The 19361-nt window shown below is 49.2% G+C and overlaps 1 protein-coding gene across 3 annotated transcripts; it reads left to right on the forward strand.

Moving 5' to 3' along the window:
* Positions 1 to 2627: 2627 nt before the first annotated feature.
* Positions 2628 to 10291, forward strand: FHL3 (four and a half LIM domains 3). 3 transcript variants are annotated; one of them, XM_023523991.1, is made up of 6 exons: positions 2628 to 2649; positions 7501 to 7674; positions 7765 to 7939; positions 8912 to 9081; positions 9206 to 9392; positions 9519 to 10291. In XM_023523991.1, exons 2-6 carry the CDS (start codon positions 7519 to 7521, stop codon positions 9671 to 9673), a joined length of 843 nt encoding a protein of 280 aa, XP_023379759.1. In that variant the 5' UTR covers positions 2628 to 2649; positions 7501 to 7518; the 3' UTR covers positions 9674 to 10291. The 3 variants fall into 3 exon arrangements, with proteins under 3 accessions (XP_023379759.1, XP_011379648.1, XP_011379647.2); XM_011381346.2 differs by lacking the exon at positions 2628 to 2649 and adding an exon at positions 2836 to 3008; XM_011381345.2 differs by lacking the exon at positions 2628 to 2649 and adding an exon at positions 4264 to 7043.
* The last annotated feature ends 9070 nt before the right edge of the window (positions 10292 to 19361 follow it).

Consider the following 19361-nt stretch of genomic DNA (forward strand, 5'->3'; position numbering starts at 1 on the left):
CTCTGCACACTGGAATGGAAAAGAAACCCTGGAGTCAGCCTGCAGGGCTCTAGGCACCCCAAAGGGTAAGGGTGAGCAATACATCCAAACAAGGAAGGAAATTTTCTCATTGGGGGAAGGAGGGCTTTTGGTTACAAGCGTAAGAGAGTGATTCAGCACCCAAGAGGAAACCATGAGAGGCCTGTCAGTCATCACCCAGGGCCTCCTTTCAAAAATGCTTCCAATGTGAGGGAACAACTGGGAGACTCTGAGCAAGCCCCCTCTACCACATGATAAGGAAGGGTATGTGGGGACTGGCTGGGTGAAGGGACAACCAGATCCCACTTACCCAAAGCAATTCATCTAGCACTGAGGCTCTGCTTCCAGCCCCAGCTCAGACACACCTGTTCCCAGGGCAGGGCGGGGCGGGGGGGGACTGATGGGGAACAGGAACAGGGAGTCCATATGGCTGATCCCTAGACCTCCCTGGGGCACGTTCTCCTGGGTCAACGAAAATAGAGCAGGCAGGGAAATGTGAGACCACTGGGGAACTGGACATGTGGAGGAGAACCAGAGGGGCACTTACAGTTTAGGCATCAGAAACAACAATGATAAACAGCCCTTGCCCTGTACCAGTCTCTCTCCCCCAGTCTGGGCCAAGTCAGAAATCTCCTAACTTTCTCTGGCCTCCAGATTCCAAGTCCAGCAGCAGAACCTTAACACTTGATCATGAAAGGCAGTTGTGGGGGAGGGCGAAGCCCCGCATATTAAGTATCTACTGTGTGCTCTCATCCAATCTTCACATGAATGCTGTGAGACAGGAGTCAACCACTCAACAGATAAGGAGACTGAGGCTTAAAGAGGTTAAATGCCTACAGAGACTTAACGGCCTAACAGTTAAGCTCTTTTTTTTTTTTTTTTTTTTGGCATGAGGAGCTTTGACATTTGATTGGATTTGAATCTAGGCTTGCCATTATTCACTGTGTCACCCTTGGCAGGTTACTTACTCTCTCTGTGCCTTCATTTCCCCATCCTTAAAACAGGTATAAGAATATGTATTTCATAAAGTTGTTGGGAAATCAAGTGCGCCAATATATGTGAAGTGCTTAGACAGGATCTGGTGTGAAGTAAGAACTTAGGAAAGATGGGCTCTTATTAAGGCTGTGCAGCAGATTCAAGCTATGAGTAAAAACCAGAGACCCCAACTCTACCTTTGATCTACTTTACTCACTCACAATCCCTCCCTTTCTGAAGGCTGTTCACCTGTGCCCTTCCCCCAGAGCAGACCCCTTTTTGCCATCTGCTCCAACCAGGCAGTCTTCCCTGCACTCCCCAGACCTGGGAGTTTCCTATACCAGCAAGACAAATCCCAGAGAAAGGGCCCACCCAGCTGGCTACTCACTGCCTAGACTAGAGGTAGCAAGTGTCTGGGATCCAAACTGGGAGGCAAAGGGGGGATCCAAACTGAAGCAGTGTCCATCATTCATTCATTCATCAGATATCTATTATCTAAACATTGGAGTAAGTATTGAGAATGTGGTGGTCAACAGGAGGAACCCATTCCCTGCCCTCACAGGCACTTACAGTTTAAAGCATCAGGAACTAAATAATAAACAAGCGATTAGTTAATTTTAAAGGAAAGCTGAACTTGAGGGTGACTTGGGACCCAGGAAGGCAAGCATGTGATTCAGAGATGGGAGAGGAGGATACTCAGGAGCCCCAGCCTGGGTGGGAATGAATCTCTTCTGAGAGCTTCGTTTGACCCAGCCTGGGGAATGGGAAAGCCTCTGAGTCTCTACTCTAGATGCTGAGGTTATTTCTAGGGTTGGTTTGTTGTCTCTTGTTTTGCAAACAGCACTGCAGAGCCTCCTCATTCCTCCCCCGCCCTTCCAGATCCCAGCTATTTATTTCTAGTGACAAGCCTGAGAATCCCAGGGGGAATGGCCTCAAGGACCTAGAGGGGCCTTGTGTCCGTGGCAGGCGCCAGTCCTCCCTCCAGGGCACAGGGAGGAAGCCAGAAGGTTGGAAATCATAGAGGTGAGGGAGGGGGTGTTCCCTCTACTTCCCTCCACCACCCCTGCAGTGTGACCGTGCACTCTCCTCACAGCCCTCCCCCAAAAGTCCAAAAATCATGAGACCAAGGATTAGGATCTCCCCTGGGCCTCAAAGGTCAAAACTATTCCTGGGCACTGTGGAAACCAAGGCAGGACTTCTCCGTTCCAGGATGCAGCTGGAGGTGAGGAGGCGGTTACTTCTGTTTTTGCCACTCAACAGTTGTAGAATAAAGCCCTGTGAAGGTCAAGGCTCTATTGAGAAGGGGGAAGTCCTCTCCTCACTCCACGTTTCCAGAGAACACCTAGGTCCCCACTGACAGAGCCATGACAGCAGAGTCAAAACTACCCTCTCCTCAAAGCTGGCTCCTTTTATTGGAGCTGAGTGTGACCCCTTGGGGGTAAACTGGGAGGCAGGGGGACATGAAGAAGGGAGGAGGACTCTTAGTCTGCAAATGGACCTTGGTGGGCTGGATCCTGTACCCCTTGCCTGAGACTGAATACAGGAGTCTCCGCCTGCAGCTGGGGGGTTGGAGGGAGCAAGGAGAGAGGACAGCAAAAACTGCAGGGAGGGGACAGGGGCGGGGTCCTGGCTTCCCAGGAAGGTTTGGAGAGCCAGGTTAGGCTGGGCCCGAGGACGGGGGTTGGGGCAGGTTCCAGTCTAAAAGCGAGGTGGGGGCGGGGTCTGGCCCCCAGCCTCGGGGACCAGGGGCCGGGGGCGGGGTCCGCACCCCGCGGGCAGGGGCGGCCGGGGGGCGGGGTCCGGGCGGGGCGAGCCCGGGTGCTCACTTCCTCGGGGAGGGGTTGGGGCCGAGCTCCCACTCGCCCACACGGTCCGGTTGCAGCCGGCAGCCTTGCAGATTGCTCGTTCGGCTCCCGCGCGGCGGGGCCCGCAGGTAGGAGCCGCCGAGGGACCGGGCCTGGCTTCCCGGCCCCCCGCGACGAGCGCCGCGCCCTGCTCCGGCTGCGGGCTTCGAGGTGAGCTCCCTGCCGAGCCCGGCTCGGATCCCAGCTCCCGGCCCCCGCCCTCGGGCCGCGAAGGGAGCGGAGGCGGCCGGCCCCCTGCCCCAGCCTGAATCCGGCCGCGGGCGCCTAGGGCGCTGAGCCTGGCTCCGCGCTGCTCCCGGCACCGGGTGGGGCGGGTGCTGCCGCGAGAGTTGGGCGGGGGAGGGGGCCAAGTTTGAAATAGAAAAGCCAGAGTGGAGAGAAAAATGGAGAGTTCTGAGAAACTGAGGCTCCCAGAAATCGAGGTGGAGCGAGAGACCCAGACTGAGACCCGGACACAAACGACAGGCTTACACAGGAGGCTGCAGAGTTATCTGAAACAGGGACAGAGACTTGGGCGTAGAGTCACCGAGAGACTGACCTGAGGCACAGGGACAGACCCAGATTTTGTAGAGCGTTTTAAGAAAAAGTGTACAATGACCCTGCCATAGAGCTCTCGTCCCAGGGCCTTGGAGGGTCTTGGGCAAGTGAGGCTCCCAGAAGCCTAAGATGCCTTAGCCTCCTGGTGCATCAGCCTCTGTGAGGCCTATGGATACATTCAGAGACTGGAGAGACACTCAGGCATACAGAGATGCTAAGAGGTAGAGAATTGGAGTGGAGTGCGGACCAAGACATCCCTCCCCATAGAGGCCCTAAGAGACCAGACTTGGGTGTTCAGAGGTAGAAATCCACAGACATACAGAGACACCCACAACATACGGCTGCTGAAGTGTGCAGAGACATAGGCACATGCTGAGTGGCACAGAGCTAGACACCGAGTGACAGATTTAATGGAGATTCACTGACAGCTTCCGAGACAGACCCTAAGAGACTCAGGCCTGGAAGATCGGAAAGCAACGATATGGGAAAACACAAACTCTGGACCATCTGAGCCCCCATGAGGAGGGGACCTCAGACAATAAGAGAGATCAAGAAAGAGCCCTCATGCATACATCAAGACAGTCCCAACTTATTTTTAAACTCTGATCTTGGACAGGCTACTTCAGCCCTGGGGGACCCAGGGTGAATGAACTGTTCCTCTCTTGTCCCCAGAGCAGCTGCTGGATCCTGCTCCCCGCCCCCCACCCCCAAATGCTCTGACTTCCAGGCCCCATGGGGGGAGGGGAAAATGGAGAGTTCAAGGTTGGTTTCTGCTAGCAGAGGGTGGGGGTTGGAGTAGTTCAATTTCTCCCCTTTAGTCTCCTGTCAGTTCCAGGGAGCTGGGGGAGGGGTCTGTTCTGATCCTGACTCACAGCTGTGGGGCCTGGACAGTGGGAGCTGAAGGGGAGCAAAAGGGTTGAGCTGTTGGCATGGGTACTCGAGAAGGCTCTTGGGTGTCTTCCAGTCTCAGGGCTGGCAGCTGGGAGAAGAGCCGGGTTCCTGTGCTACTGATGTCACCCAGCATCTCCTGTCCCCTGCTCTTAAATGCTTACTACCCTCTCTACCATCACTGTAGCATTTCCAGGAAAGGAGAAACAGGAAAGGGCTCCTGGGCTCTGATACCTGAGTGACCCTGAGCATGTTCCTACCCTGTTCCTGGCTTCTGCTCAGCTATAAAATGGTGATGACACACCGTCCTGCCTTTTGTGAGATCTGATGAGATGATGGGGTGGGTGCGAATGCATTTCGTGAAAGGGAAAGCAGCTTGCAGGTGCATACCTCTGTGTACCAGTGTGAAGGATCTCAGAGTTATGCTCACTGGAGTCAGGCTGGCCCCATGGCCTGGGCCTCTTTGTTGTCCCCAATAGAACTAGGGGTTCCGTCTTTGTTCTCCCTGAGCCTATACTGAGAATGTCTAGGTCAAATTCCAAGCCAGCTCCCTGACCCAGGGCTGGCCAGCAACCTGTTGTCTGACCTCAGTATGAGGGGGTGGCTAATAAGAAAAACACTAATAGGCTCTATTTGCCGATTAACTAACTGTGAGGCGCTTTCTAAGTATCATCACATTTAAGCCTGACAACAACCCTAGGAGGTAGGAGGTAGTATTAGATGGGAAAACAGGCTCAGAAAGCGTAAGTGACTTACCCAAGATCACCCGGGTTTATATTTCACAGTTGGAGCCTCTACCCACCACATGCCACAGCCATTCTGAGTTCCAGGAGGTTCACTGAGAGGTGCCAGATGTATGTGTCTTGGTCAGGTGTAGGGGTGTGGGGGTGGGGACAGGGGCTTAGAGCCATCTGGCAGACTGAGCAGCCTCTCCTGCACCTTCCCTACCAGCCATGAAGGAACACAAGACTGGCTCCCTCAGTCCCCCAGCTCTGCCAGGGAAAGGAGGAGGAGGGGAATGGGCAGAGACAGGTGGGCCTTGATAGTGCCCTTCACTCTGTCCTCACTGGAGCCCAGCTGGACAGACTAGGGGATTCTGGGAAGGAAACAGAAGCCATGCCCATACCCTATTTGGGGTGCCCCTGTCTCAGAGTGATGACTGCCTCCCAGGGGGCGGGCCCAGGGCTAGCTCGGGCCTGGGAAGGTGGCGGCTGCAGGCCAAGCAAGGAGGGAAGGAAAAGGCCCAGGGCGCTCCAGGATAGGCATGGCCACACTCCACCTGTGTGTCTCCCTGCTGCCCAGTGGCTGACACCTCAGGCAGCCATCAGATGTTGGGCCAAAGGAAACCCAGGCCGAGTGGCAGGGAGCAGACCAAGAAGGGCAGTTAACCCTCCACGCTACACATAGTCCCTACCACATAAGTCCCTGCTCTGAAGACCCCAGCTCCTGGTAGTCTCATGCCATGGCCTGGGGTATGAACTGAGTGCCCTCCCATTACACAAAAGGGCAGCTATGAGCTCAGGAGCCATTGCTTCAGAAGAGCCAGGCCCTCCACACTTGGGGCATCTGCTGGCGCCTGGATTCTGAACTCCAAGCCAGAGCAATGCTTGTTGGCGAGAATTTCCGATGGGGGTGGCTTAGAGAATGAGGGCTTTTCCTTCAGCTTGAGCCACAGCAGACCCTGGGGAGTGCCCATTCCTGGGGTCTAATGTGGAGGGAGTGGGTTGGTGGGTTCCTTTGTACACCCCAAGTTCATCTGCAGCTGTGAAAACACCCCCTTCCTACAGGTCCTGGTGGTTCCTCTCCTCCCACCTCAGGATCTCAGTCCTAGGAGAGCAGGCTTTATGGTGGAGGAGGTTGGAGGTGGGGAGCTCTGAATCTGGGGCTAGAAACTAGAATCAAGGGCGGCAGAAGGGACCGGGAACCCCACTTCCTTGCCTCCCCCCAACTCCCTACACTCCTGTTCCAGAGGCAGCTGTGTGGATGACCTCATCCCACAAACATGCTTTGTTCCTGAGAAAATGGAAAGTGTCTGAGGTTTGGTGGGGGGCTGGGTGTCTGCAACAACAGCTCTCAGGGCTCCCCTTTGCCTGACTCCCTATCCGAGAGGGGGCCTGATTGGGGAGAAAATCTTCAATGGCTCCCACTCTCACCCTTCATTCCCCCTGCCCCAAACCCTTAGAAATCAGAAAAGCTAGGGCAAGGTTGTCCCTCCCAGAGGCAGGAGGAGGGAAATTATGACCCAGGGGATGGAAAGATCTTGGGCTTTGCCAGATGCTGCCAGGAGTGATGCCCCCCAGCAGGAGGTGGCAAGCATGCACACTGCATAAACTCTGTCTCCAGTTCCCCTCTCCTTCCCCAGGCATCTCATTTCCCTTTTCTCTCCCCTGTTGCTGGCAAAACCTGACATCTGGCCATCTGGGTTGCCACAGCTGCTGCAGATGTTGCAGGCCAAGGAGGTCCAGGCTAGTGTGACCAGAGACCCAGCAGGGGGTGGAAGAGGGTGAGGGCAGAGGGTCCAGCTGGGGAAGCTTGACTGGATCCAGCTTGCAGGATTTCCTTCCTGCTTAAACCTAGGCTGAGCCTCTGAAGTCCTTGTTGCTGGGTAATTCTCCTGGGAGGTAAGGCTCAATGACATCGCCTCCTCCACCTTCACCATTCATCCGCCCAGCATTCTCTAACATTCCACTGTTTCCTGGATGGGGACGGAGGCAGGAACAGCCCATTCCCATCCCTAAGCTCCCCACTACAGACCTCTGGGTAAGGGTTCCTTTATTCATACCCCAAGGGTCCCTTCCTGGGAGTCAGGAGAGGGTGGGAGTACTGTTTATATGGGATAAAGTGGGGTGGCTCTCTGTCCATGCTCTTGCCCCTTTGGGGACACTAGGGACAGTGGAGGCTAAACTCAGGCTGTGGCAGGAAATGAGTCACTGACCCAGGAAAAGCCCCCTCCCCCCCAGATCTGCCAGGGCCCAGATAAGAAAACAACTTCTGCTTCCTGATTTTCCTGACCCCCTTCTACCTCCACCATCAAATACTGAAATAAACATGCAGGATAGCTGGCTTCCCAGAAGCACCCCTTCCCCATCGTCACCTACTCTGACCTGGCATTTTCTATGCTCGGTCTTTTGCTCTTTTTTTTAATGCCAAGGGCTCTTGTGAAGGGCTAAGCCAGAGCCCCTCTGGGTGACCCTGCTGTACTTTGTGTCCCCAACAGGGCTCACTCATAGTCATCATGAGCGAGACCTTTGACTGTGCAAAATGCAGCGAGTCCCTGTATGGCCGCAAATATATTCAGACGGACAATGGCCCCTACTGCGTGCCCTGCTATGACAACACCTTCGCCAACACGTGCGCCGAGTGCCAGCAGCTGATCGGGCATGACTCAAGGGTAAGGACCAGACCAGATAGGGCAGGGGGAGCGGGTGGAGGCTGGCAGGAGGGGACAAAGATGCCAGCGCCTCTGCCGTGCTCTCGGCAGGAACTGTTCTATGAAGACCGCCACTTCCACGAGGGCTGCTTCCGGTGCTGCCGCTGCCAGCGCTCCCTAGCAGATGAGCCCTTCACCTGCCAGGACAATGAGCTGCTCTGCAATGACTGCTACTGCAGTGCCTTCTCCTCACAGTGCTCTGCCTGTGGGGAGACCGTCATGCCGGGTACGTCCCTGGGGGCTCATTGTATGTGGGACTGGCATGCCTGGCATCTGTGTAGGGTTCTTGCATGTGCAAGGGACTGTCATGCCTATCTGATACATACATAGAGGTTTATATAGTAAAGAACCTGCACATGCAGCATGTTCCTAGGAATTTAGTGTATGCAGGATCTGTCTTGCCTGTATGCTCTTGGGAACGTATCATGCACAGGACCTGGCATGCCCAAGTATACACATGAAAGTTTATCATGTACAGGACTGACAAGCTTGGTACATTCCTGAGGGTTTAATGTGTGCCAGCCCAGTGGGCTCAATATACACCTGTGGGCTTAGCATGTATGAAGACTTGCATATTTGGTACACAAAGGAGCTAAGAGTACACTGAGCCTGTCATGCTTGGTACGTTGGGGCTTAGCGTGCGGAGACAGATAAAGAGAGGGCTTAACATGTGTAGTGAGTGACCTGCATGCCTAATTAGATATATATGAGGATTTAGAATATGTGGAGAATGGCATGATTAGGCTATACAAGGGGTAACACGTACTGAACCTGTCATGTCCAGGACATTAGAACTTTGTGTGGGCAGAGACTTGCCTGGCTAGCATAAGTGGAGTTTTTGTGTGTCTGCTAAAACCATCATGTCTGGTATATAAGGGCTTAGCGTATACTGAGTCATCATGCCTGTGACATGGAGGCCTGGCGTGTGCTGACATACTCATATCTGGTCCATATGGGAATTTCACATATGCCAAACCCTCATGTCTAGTTTATGGGGAGGCCTAACACCTGCTCAGCCAGCATGTCCAATGTTTGCAGGAGGTTAGCAGGTACAATATACGTTGTAGGTCTCCTGCTGCATGTGCATGGACACCACCCTGCACAGGCTATGGGAGCAGTGGAGACTCGGGGTAGCAGAGGATGATGGCACTCAGGAGCTCAGGACACAGCCTCTGAGTGGGACCCTTGTTCCCCACAGGGTCCCGGAAGCTGGAGTATGGAGGCCAAACGTGGCATGAACACTGCTTCCTGTGCAGTGGCTGTGAGCAGCCACTAGGCTCTCGTTCCTTCGTTCCCGACAAGGGCGCCCACTACTGTGTGCCCTGCTATGAGAACAAGTTTGCTCCTCGCTGCGCCCGTTGCAGCAAGGTGGGAGCTGGACCAGTGGGGTCGGGGTGCTGATCCCTACTGCACACATGGGCGGGGGTGAGCAAGGCTCTGTTGTGGGGTGGGAATCCCCAGTTCCCCCTGCTGACAGATGCCGTTCCTACAGACACTGACACAGGGCGGTGTGACATACCGTGACCAGCCCTGGCATCGAGAATGCCTGGTCTGCACTGGGTGCCAGACACCTCTGGCAGGACAGCAGTTCACCTCCCGGGATGAAGATCCCTACTGTGTGGCCTGTTTTGGAGAACTCTTTGCACCCAAGTGCAGCAGCTGCAAGCGCCCGATCACAGGTGGGACCAGGGTCAAAGGACTGAGTGGGTAGGGTGCAGACGAGGGAATGGAATCTGGGTTTGGGTGAGGCTGAGGGCCAGGACTGCCCTCTAGGTCTGCAGAGCTAACCTCCAGCCTCCCTCCAGGACTTGGTGGAGGCAAGTACGTGTCCTTTGAAGACCGCCACTGGCACCACAGCTGCTTCGCCTGCGCCCGCTGCTCCACCTCCCTGGTGGGTCAAGGCTTTGTGCCGGATGGAGACCAAGTGCTTTGCCAGGGCTGCAGCCAAGCAGGGCCCTGAGCCAGGGCTCCTGGGCTCAGGCCCTCCCAAACCAGGGCTCGAGGACTAAGGCTCCTTTTCCAATCCATCTCTGGGACCCAGCCCCTCCCCAAATTGGGGCTCTCCCTGGGCTCCAGGATTCAGCCTCCCCACTCCAACATCCCCAAACTGGTACTCCCTGACCCAGGGCCCCAAACCTGGGCTCTTACTGAGCCTCTATTCAAATCCCCTCCCAAGCCAGGACTCCAGAACTCAGCCCTCTCCCCTATAGTCTGGGTTCCCAGAACAAGCCCAAATCAGGGCTCTAGACCCCAGCCCTCCAAACCTGGACTCTGGTATCCACACCTCCTTCAATCTAGACTTCTCTGCAGAGACTTTAGGTCTCTCATGGGTGCCTGAGAAGTCCTCAAAAGCGAACTATACTCAGGCTTGACCCCCCTCCACCCCAATCCTACTCCTGGGCTGGGGCTGTTTGAGCAGCAAATCAGAGGTTCACTGGTTAGGGGATCCTAGGGTACAAGGTTTTTGCCCGTCGAGTGTTTTATCATTTAACTTCAGCTCCATTTTGCCCAGAGATGGGCAGCAGGGTGGGATTGCCTCATCCCTTTCGAGATTCTGCAATAAAGCAGCGTGAAGAAGCCCAGGCCTCTGTGTGTTTGTCTCGGGATGGAAAGGGAAGGAAGGTTCCTTCACAGACCCAGAGACAGAGGCTCCACCAGACCTCCCCCGTGCAGGGCAAAGGGGGGAGCTGCCTGGCCATGGAGTGGGAAATCTCTTGGGAGAAAGGGGATCCCTGTTGCAGCTACCGTCCCTCTCGGGTTTAACCAGCCTCCCCCCTGCTGGCTAAGGGCTTTCTCTTCCCGTGGAGAAGGGAGGGATTGGGGAGGTGGGGCTCCCAGCCCGAGCAGGGGTGTCGATGCGCGCTCTCATTTGGTACAAATCGCCCCCTCCAGTAACAACCCTTCTCAAATCCCGCAGAGCATGGGCCCAGACCCTCAGTCCCCTTCCCCCTCTTCCCGAGGATTAGCGGAGGCGGCCCGGGATCCGCTCGCGGCCGCACGTTTTTTGCCAAAAAAGGCAAGGATGCAGCTGCACGCGCCGCGGGAACATCTGGATCCGATTCCCGGCATGAATGGGTCATGGCCCCGCCCCGCCCCCCAGTGATTCAAGGGCGGGGGCGGGAACGAGCAAGGGGGCTGGCCCCCAAAGTGGGGAGATGGGGCGGAGCGCTGCGCTCCCTCACTCGGCGTCCGTCGCCCCCTTCCCCTGCCCGCGTCCCTGTCCCTGCCTCTGCCCCCACGATTGCGAGACCCTCGCACCCTGTAGGGGAGGTGCCTTTGGGTCTGGCAGAACCTCGTAATTATATGTATCTCATACTAAATCTTCCCAGAAATCCTATGGGGCGGGCATTTTTCCGCTTCACAGAGGTGGAGGCTGCTTGTCAGTTCCCCAAAGTCACATAGGTAGTCATTGGTAGATCCCGAATTCTAATCCGCTTCACACTGCTTTCCTGGCCCAATTCGAATTCTAAATTTTCTGAGGCCATGGTTGACATTTTCAAAGAACCTTTATGCCCACCCTGAATGCTTATAATTAATAATCATATGTTTCTATTTTTGTCTTTTCCACCAGCCTCTAGGAAGGCTCGCGCCTGCCTTGCTTGCCCCCTATTCTCAGCTCCCAGCATTTACTTCATGTTCAATAAGTACCTGTTGAGGAAGAGTAGTCCAAGCATAGAAAACAGCTGGTGCAAAGGCCTGGAGGCCTGAAAAAAACATATGGTACTTTGGGGAAGCAGCAAGTACTTTCATTTGGAGAAAGTGCCAAGAGACTAAAACGGCAGGCAGAGGCCAGGCATGAGAAGCCAAATGCCAAGTTAAACAGACCTCACCCTGCTATAGGGTAAAGCAGCCAGTGGAAATGTTTAAGCAGGGGTGTGAGATGATCACTCAAGGCTACAGTATGAATAATGGATTGGAGGGTAAGATGAGCAGGCTGGTTAGCAAGTTAGTGCATTGGTCCAGGTGAGAGATGATGAGGCAGGTGGCAGCAAGAGTGGAAAAGGTAGGTCTTGAGGAGAAATTTTAAAGGAAAGGAAGGCATCAGGTGAATGGCATTGCTTAGGTGATCTACCCAACTAAGAGGAAGAGATGTGCAGGGACAGTTCTGTGTCATTGATTTCAAGATAAACATTTTTCAGATTTAACATCTCAGAAACTGAGAGTCATTGTATAATCAAAGGTTATCTTTTATTCTTAGTGGAACATAAAATAATAGGTTAATGAGGTTAAGATTTGATGTCATCTCAAATTAGATGAAATATGGTAGTTCCCAAGCCTTCAACCCCTTCCCCCCAATAAAAAGATATGCTGGGTTTCTGCAACCCCGAATGGAGGTTTCTTACTTCATTCCTAGTAGTGCAGGAAAAGCCTCTGGTGAGAAGTTGTGCTTGGGGTCCTCTCCCTAAGGTTGAGGTCTTACTTAAATTTTTTAGACATAATCACAACACCCCAGGAGCAGTCAAGACAAGAGTCATTATCTCTTTGTTATTTTCCAAACAAAGAGCAAGGCATGCTTGCTGTAGAAAAATTGAATTTCAAAAAGTAAAGAGAAGAAAAGGTAGGTCATTAATGATTTCTTTGTGTATAATAGCCTCTTAGTTCTTTTTTGACAAGCATGCATGTGCATGTATGTATTTTCTTTTTTAGTTTTAAGTTTATTTTTAAATTTAAAAAGTAATATGTGTACACGTTAAGAAAAAAACTTATCATGCTATATTTTGGCTACAAAGAAAAATTCCCTCCCATACCAGATCTTCCAGACTACCTCACAAACTACCACTGTTTGCTGTTACTTGGCTATCCATAGAGAAAGAATCTCTTTAGGCATCTATTTTTATACACACCGTTGTACATCTAGCTTTTTTCACTTTGTGTGACCATCTTTTTCCATATGAGTTTATAGAGATTTTAAAAACAGTTTTATCAAGATATTAATACACCCCTGGAAGAGAGATTCATTCGATGTAAACCCCAAAGAGAATTTACCTGCCGAGATAGACTCCCCGTGGTCAACCAAGGGCCCAAATTTTACAAATAGCAAGACTCTAGAGTTCATGTGCTGGCAGCAGCAGCTTCTCATATACTCTGTATACTAGGAAGACTCCGAATTTCTCCGTTTCTTGCACTCTGCCCTTGTTTATACCATCAAAGTCAACTATTATAAAGGAGTACCTGGTTTCGCCTTTCAGCCAAGAAACGGAGATCTCCCCTGACCAATCAGAACTGCGTGAGTAGGACCAATCAGAACTGTGCAAATTTAGATACCTCATTTACATAAAACAGATCTAATTAGGAAAGTGAGTGGGAATTTTCAGTATTAAGAATGGTCTCCCCTTTGACTTGGGGGAGCACACACTTTGGGTGTTTACTGGAGCCTGTCTCCCCAACTTGCAAACTATTTACCTGAATAAAGTGTCTCCTTTTTTTTTTTGCTCCAATGCCTTTTGGATTTGTTTACATTTTGGTGGCAGCAGTGGGATCTGAAGTGGCACCCTTACTCTCCTTCTAACGCCATCTCGGAATCAATACCCCAGTACCAGAAGAGCCCTTTGCACACAGTCATTTCCCTGGCAGTGCTGGGTAAGTGGCCTCTCAATTCCAGACTTCCCACATTTTTGGTTGAGATCTCAGAGACTCTGTTCACTTCAGGGCAGGGACTCTTTATAACATTTGATTTGCACTTGGTCTACAAAGCTCTTTGGATCTCATTCATAAGGCTCAGATTTGATCCATACAGTTTTTCTGACCCAGTCCATAAGGTTTTATAGGGAGAGTCACAGTTAAGGTGCCTTCAAAGAGATGAACGGACACCTTCACTAAGTGAATGCAAATGGACAGCCTATGTTCTAAGCTCCTTCTTTATGCACAAGACCTATGGCTCAGAAAGTTGTAACTTGCTGGGTCTTAAGACAAATATCACCCAGGACGATCTTGAACTTTGCTGGACCAGATGGGGCTCTTCTGGAATTTCAAAACTTGCTTATGTACATGCACAATTAGAACCTCCCAAAGACAGTGGAGAGCTCTAAACAAAATCAAGAGGTGTTATTGATAGCCTCTATTAAAGAATATAATCCTAAATTGAATAAACACCTTGAAGTTAAGAGGAACCATTGGGAAATTCTTCCTCTAAATTTTACGCATGCAATTCTGAAGCTAGACCTACTAACAAACCTCAAGAAAAACCACCCTCTGCACCTCTTCTACCACTCCCACCACACACCCCACTTTTTCCTCCCTTTTCTGCTCTTTCCGAACTTCCTTTTTTCTCCCTCCTGTTATTTCCTGCTTCTCTTAATGCACCAGACTTCCTTTCCCCTTCCTTAATAGCTCTTTTTAAGGTTGAATCAGTTGATGGTAGACCACCAGATTTCTTAGGCCTCATGGACTAATTCCAAACTTTTGGCCCTAGTAAAGGACTTCTCTGATCCTATGATTAATTCTCTTGAATTTGAATGGCATTTCAACCTAATTATCAATGCCTATAAGCCCAGATTTTTTATCTTTATCAACTTATTCACATGCTTGTAGGAAATGTTTAGCCCAGGAATGGATGTTGGCTGCCAATTGAAATGAACCTCTGGAGGATTTCAAATGAACTGGTTTGCAGGGCTCTGAGAAGGCATAACAACAGGCCGCTAAGTTATTAAGAGTTATTCCCTAAATTTTTCCTCGCCAAGTCTATTGGAAAGCCATACGCCATTGTATACAGAAAAAAAGATGAACCTATTCTTGACTATTTTGACAGATTCAAACAGACCCTCCAAAAAATTTGGGAATAAAAAATTTAAATGATGAAACTCTCAATCTATTCAATTTCATATTTGTGGCTGGTCTTTCTGAAGCCCTTAATAAAACAAAATGACCTTCACTGGGCTGAAAGATGACCCCATGAGATAGCCTGTTTGGCTAACCAGCTATCTAAGACTTTAGAGAAAGACAGGAAACCTAGGGCTACATGAGCCCTAGATTATCAGGGAAGAGACCTCTAAGCTTATGATAGTCCAACTCCAACAATTAAAAAGAAATGCCCTAGAATACCAGCCCCAAAATCAACATCAGAAAATTTGCTTTTTCTGTAAATGCCCTGGAAATTTTTAAAGGGACTGTCTCAAAAACATATGATAACTGCAACTAAACCCTGATAACCATTCCCAACCCTCTTTGTCTGAGCAGGGCTAGGAATGCTCTGGGAACATTTCCTCTACTTAAAACACACACACACACACACACACACACACACACACACACACAATTAGGGGAATTAGATATAAAAATTGAGGATGAAGTAGTTAGAGCTCTAATTGACACTATAGCCACCTTGTCTGTCTTCAACTCCAACATGCTTTCAGTGTCCCCTGCTCAGACCTCTGAATTTATCCAAATGGTTGGGGTAGCCAACCAACCTATGACAGTCCCGAAATCTATACCCATTCCTTTTCATTTGAGACCTCTTACTGGTAATCATCATTTCTTACTTGTTCTATCAGCTCTCATACATCTCCTGGGAAGAGATTTTTTAAGAAACCTACCAAATCCATAATTCCTTTTCTCGAAAGGGAGAAGTGATGTTTGAATTATTCTCACCAGAGTATCCTATCTCTGAGATGGCTCTCACCTAAATCCACATTTATTCAGCTAGCTTCATCAGCAATATACATCTTGTTCTCCCAGGGCTGCAGAGCCTTTAAGCACAGTCCAACACTGACATGGGCCATATCCATTCAGTATCCCCAATTAAAACACAGATAGGCCCCAATAAACCCTTCCCCAATATTAAACAATACCCCCTAGACTTTGAGGCCTTTGCTAGAATACAACCTATAATAGATGACTTTATATATTAAAAAAAATAAAATAAAATCATTCCCAGGACCAGCCCTTGTAGTACTCTCATCTCACCAGTCTGCAAACCCAACAGAAGATGACGGCGATTTGTTGACCACCTCAGAGCCATAAATAATATAGTCATTCCTTGACATCCTGTGGTTCCCAACCCCCACACCCTACTTTCTAAAGTTTCCTCTGAAAGTTGATACTTTTCGGCAACAGACCTCCACGGTGCATTTTTTAGTAGGCTCAGACAACCAGTATCTTTCTACCTTTACATGAAAAGGCCAACAGTCCACTTGGACTGTTCTTCCTCAAGGATACACAGAAAACCCCACTTCTTTCTCTCAAATCCTTAAGGTTGACCTATCCACCATTTCCTTCGGATGCAGGTTCACTTTACTCCAATACATTGATGGTTTACTCTTATGTTTGCTTAAATAGGATTGCCTCACCAACGGCCTCCATTTACTTCATGCTTCCAAAAGACTCAGTGATTCTAAAAAGAAACTCCACTTTTGTCAAATCTCCGTTAACTTCTTAGGATAGCTCCTAACTCCAGAAGGATTAAATCTTGATCATGCATACCTACACAGAATTTTAAACTCCCTCCTTCAAACAAAAAAGACAATTTCAGGGGGTTCTCAGGACCTGCAAGTTATTGTTGGAATTGGCTTCTTAATTTTTCCTTAACGTCCCAACCATTTTATGAACTACTTAAGAATTCCTCTCCTGATCTTCTACAATGGACCTCTGATGCCCAACAATCTTTTTAAAGAATAAAAACCCAGCTTATCTTAGCTCTAACCTCAGAGCCCCCAAATTATAACCCCCCTTTTGACCTCTTCACTCAGCAGCGGTCTCCAACCTTTTTGGCACCAGGGACCGATGCTCCTATGAGAATCTAACACCTGACGATCTGAGGTGGAGCTGAGGTGGTAATGCTAGCGCTGGGGAGAAGCTGTAAATACAGATGAAGCTTCTTGCTCACCTGCTGCTCACTTCCTGCTATGCAGTCCTGTTCCTAACAGGCCATGGACCTGTACCTGTCCACGTCCTGGAGGGTGGGGACCCCTGCTCTAGTGGGTTCTTACTCAACTTCATGGGGGAGGGCAGAACAGGCCTATAGGATATTCCAGTCAGCAATTAGATCCAGTCACATTACGACTTCCCCCTTGCCTTAAGGCCGTTGCTGCTGTTTACCCCCCTTACAAGGCTACTAAGAAGATAGCTATGGGATCTCCTTTAACTACGTTCCACACTGTTGAAACTCTCCTTAATTCCCATCATATTCAGCATTTTTCTGTAGATCATCTAACCAAATATGAAGTCTTTTTTCTGTCTTCACCTCACTATCATCCATGCAACTTACTCCTGCTACTCTACTTCCTCTTCCAGATGATAACATCTCCCACAACTGTATTACAATGATGGACCAGCCTCGTCTCCCATGATACCCCATTTCACAATGCAAACTACAGATGGCTCACTGGTGGATCCCATTTAAGGGACCCAATGGCAATTATCAAACTGGGTATGCTATTATCTCCCTTAATGAAATCATAGAATCTGGCACTCTACCTGATACCAAATCTGCCCAACAGGCAAAACTACATGCTCTTACTAAGGCATGTTTATTACCCAAAGATAAAACTGCCGATATTTATACTGATAGCAGATATGCCTTTCGAGTAACCCATGCCTTTGCTATGCTCTGGAAATGAGGTTTCCTTACCTCATCTGGATAGAAAATTAAAAACAAAGACTAAGTCCCGGCACTCCTAGATGCCATACTGACTCCCTGAGCCTTAGCAGTTATTAATGTTCAGGGACATTATTCCTCCCAAAATGTAGAGGCACAAGGAAATGAAACCACCAATACTGCTGACAAATTGGCCACTTTACAGGAGATAATGACAACCCTACTTATTAAAACTAATCACTGTCTTACCTCTGGTTTCTCACCTATACCAGAGACCAGCTAAATCTCAGGCCATTTCTCCAGAGGATGAAGGGGGAAGTGGATTAAACAAAGTTGTTCTTTTGATTCTTCTCAACGCTATGCATATGTCCTAATAACTGCCCTGTCTGCCTCAATGGTCTCCAGAAGAAGGAGATTTTGACCTTCATCCATGATTTAACTCCTTAGAACACTGAGAAAATGATCCAATGGGGAAAACAATATTATCGGGATCCCTCACTCACTCTTGCCCACTAGACATAGCAGAATGTGCAAAATCTGTCTACAATATAACTCTGGGAAACTGCTGCATGCCTCTCTGAGCCACTTTCCATTACCAAGAGGTCCTTTTGAGGTATGGCAATTAGAACTTATCCAACTTCCCCTCTCACAGTGTTATAAATATGTGCTGGTCATGATCTGTATGTTTTCACGTCAAGTTGAGGCTTTCCCTTGCCATTAAGCCATAGCCCTGGCAGTAGCTAAACCTCTATTAGAAAAAATTATTCCATCTTGGAGGAGTCCCTCAAGAACTTCGTAGTAATTAAGGAACTCATTTTATAGGACAGATTGTTCAAAACAATTGTTTGTAACAATTAGCCTATCAGCATTTCCGCCATGCTTACCATCCTCAATCCTCTGGACTAGTAGAAAAACCAATGGAATAATAAAGATGCCATTGGCAAAAATTTGCATGGCATTTAGTCTGCCATGCCCTAAGGTCTTCCTTAACCTTCCTTCTACCCACACTGGAAAACATAAACTTTCCCCTTTTGAGATTATCACAGGTCATCCGCTCCACCTAGATGAAGGACTTATCAAAGGAGATCTCCTACATTACCGTAAGGAGCTTATCAACACCCTATTAACATAACAATAACCTTGTTAAAGGTTCCTTCTACAGTGCCTTCTGGGATTTTATGTGCCAGAAAAGACTCCAACTCAAAGACCTTCATCATAGCTGAAGAGTGCCTTATCAGGTACTTCTGACCAATCCACCTGCTGCTAAATTATTAGATGTGTAGTCATGGATTTCCATTTCTCATTTGAAAAAGGTCCCAGACCCTGTTGCTGAATGGGCTTCCCAGTCCATCAATGAAACCAAACTCCAATTGACCAAAATCCAAGCAACAAGACGAGAAGAAGATGACAGCTGAAGTAGACGACTGTTCCCAAGGAACAGAACCAGGCCTGTACCACACCAGTCCTCACAAAGATTCCTAACTTGAGTTTCTTGTCTTTCTCTCTTGCTGACCTTTGTTTATAAAGCTACACTGTATTTTAGGGAAGATTATCAACATAAGAACAAACCCAGTTTTTCTCCTTTTCTTACTCTCTCCTTCATTTCTCTCTCTGATGTTTAGAAAGACAATATTTTAGTAAAACTATCTCAAAGTGCTGCTACGAGAGGAAATTTAACTAGTTCTTGGGTATGTCACCAAATCCCTAAATTGATAAAATAACAATACCTGGCACTAGTTGCTCCAGTTACCAACTTTAATACCATTCCTAATGTCACTGTTTTCTCAGACCAACACATATTTAACTTCGTCTTTTAGGTAGATATTATTTAAAAATCAGAGGCACCTACCCCCTGCTTATCATTATCTGTGCCCACTGAATTTAAATTTAAATCTGCCCCTCATCTCTTCCTTACTTGATCTCTAAATGTCTACATGACAAAATTAGAACGATATAGCCAAATCATGTAAGCCTGTTCTTTCTATTGGATGCCACTCTGATGGATTTTGCAAAGCATATAAACGGTTTCACACTTGGTTGCAAAAATTTTCTCAGTCACACCTATGAATAAATCCATAAACGAGAGTACTAGGGCATGAGAGAAGAGGAAACGTGC

This window comes from Pteropus vampyrus, unplaced genomic scaffold, assembly GCF_000151845.1.
Source record: "Pteropus vampyrus isolate Shadow unplaced genomic scaffold, Pvam_2.0 Scaffold435, whole genome shotgun sequence".
Taxonomy (NCBI): domain Eukaryota; kingdom Metazoa; phylum Chordata; class Mammalia; order Chiroptera; family Pteropodidae; genus Pteropus; species Pteropus vampyrus.

Coding starts and splice junctions, on each gene's coding strand:
- FHL3 (XM_011381345.2), top strand. CDS start 6,915: ATGACATCGCCTCCTCCACCTTCACCATTCATCCGCCCAGCATTCTCT. Junction 7,940..8,911: donor TGGGGAGACCGTCATGCCGG/GTACGTCCCTGG, acceptor TGTTCCCCACAG/GGTCCCGGAAGCTGGAGTAT. Junction 9,082..9,205: donor GCTGCGCCCGTTGCAGCAAG/GTGGGAGCTGGA, acceptor CCGTTCCTACAG/ACACTGACACAGGGCGGTGT.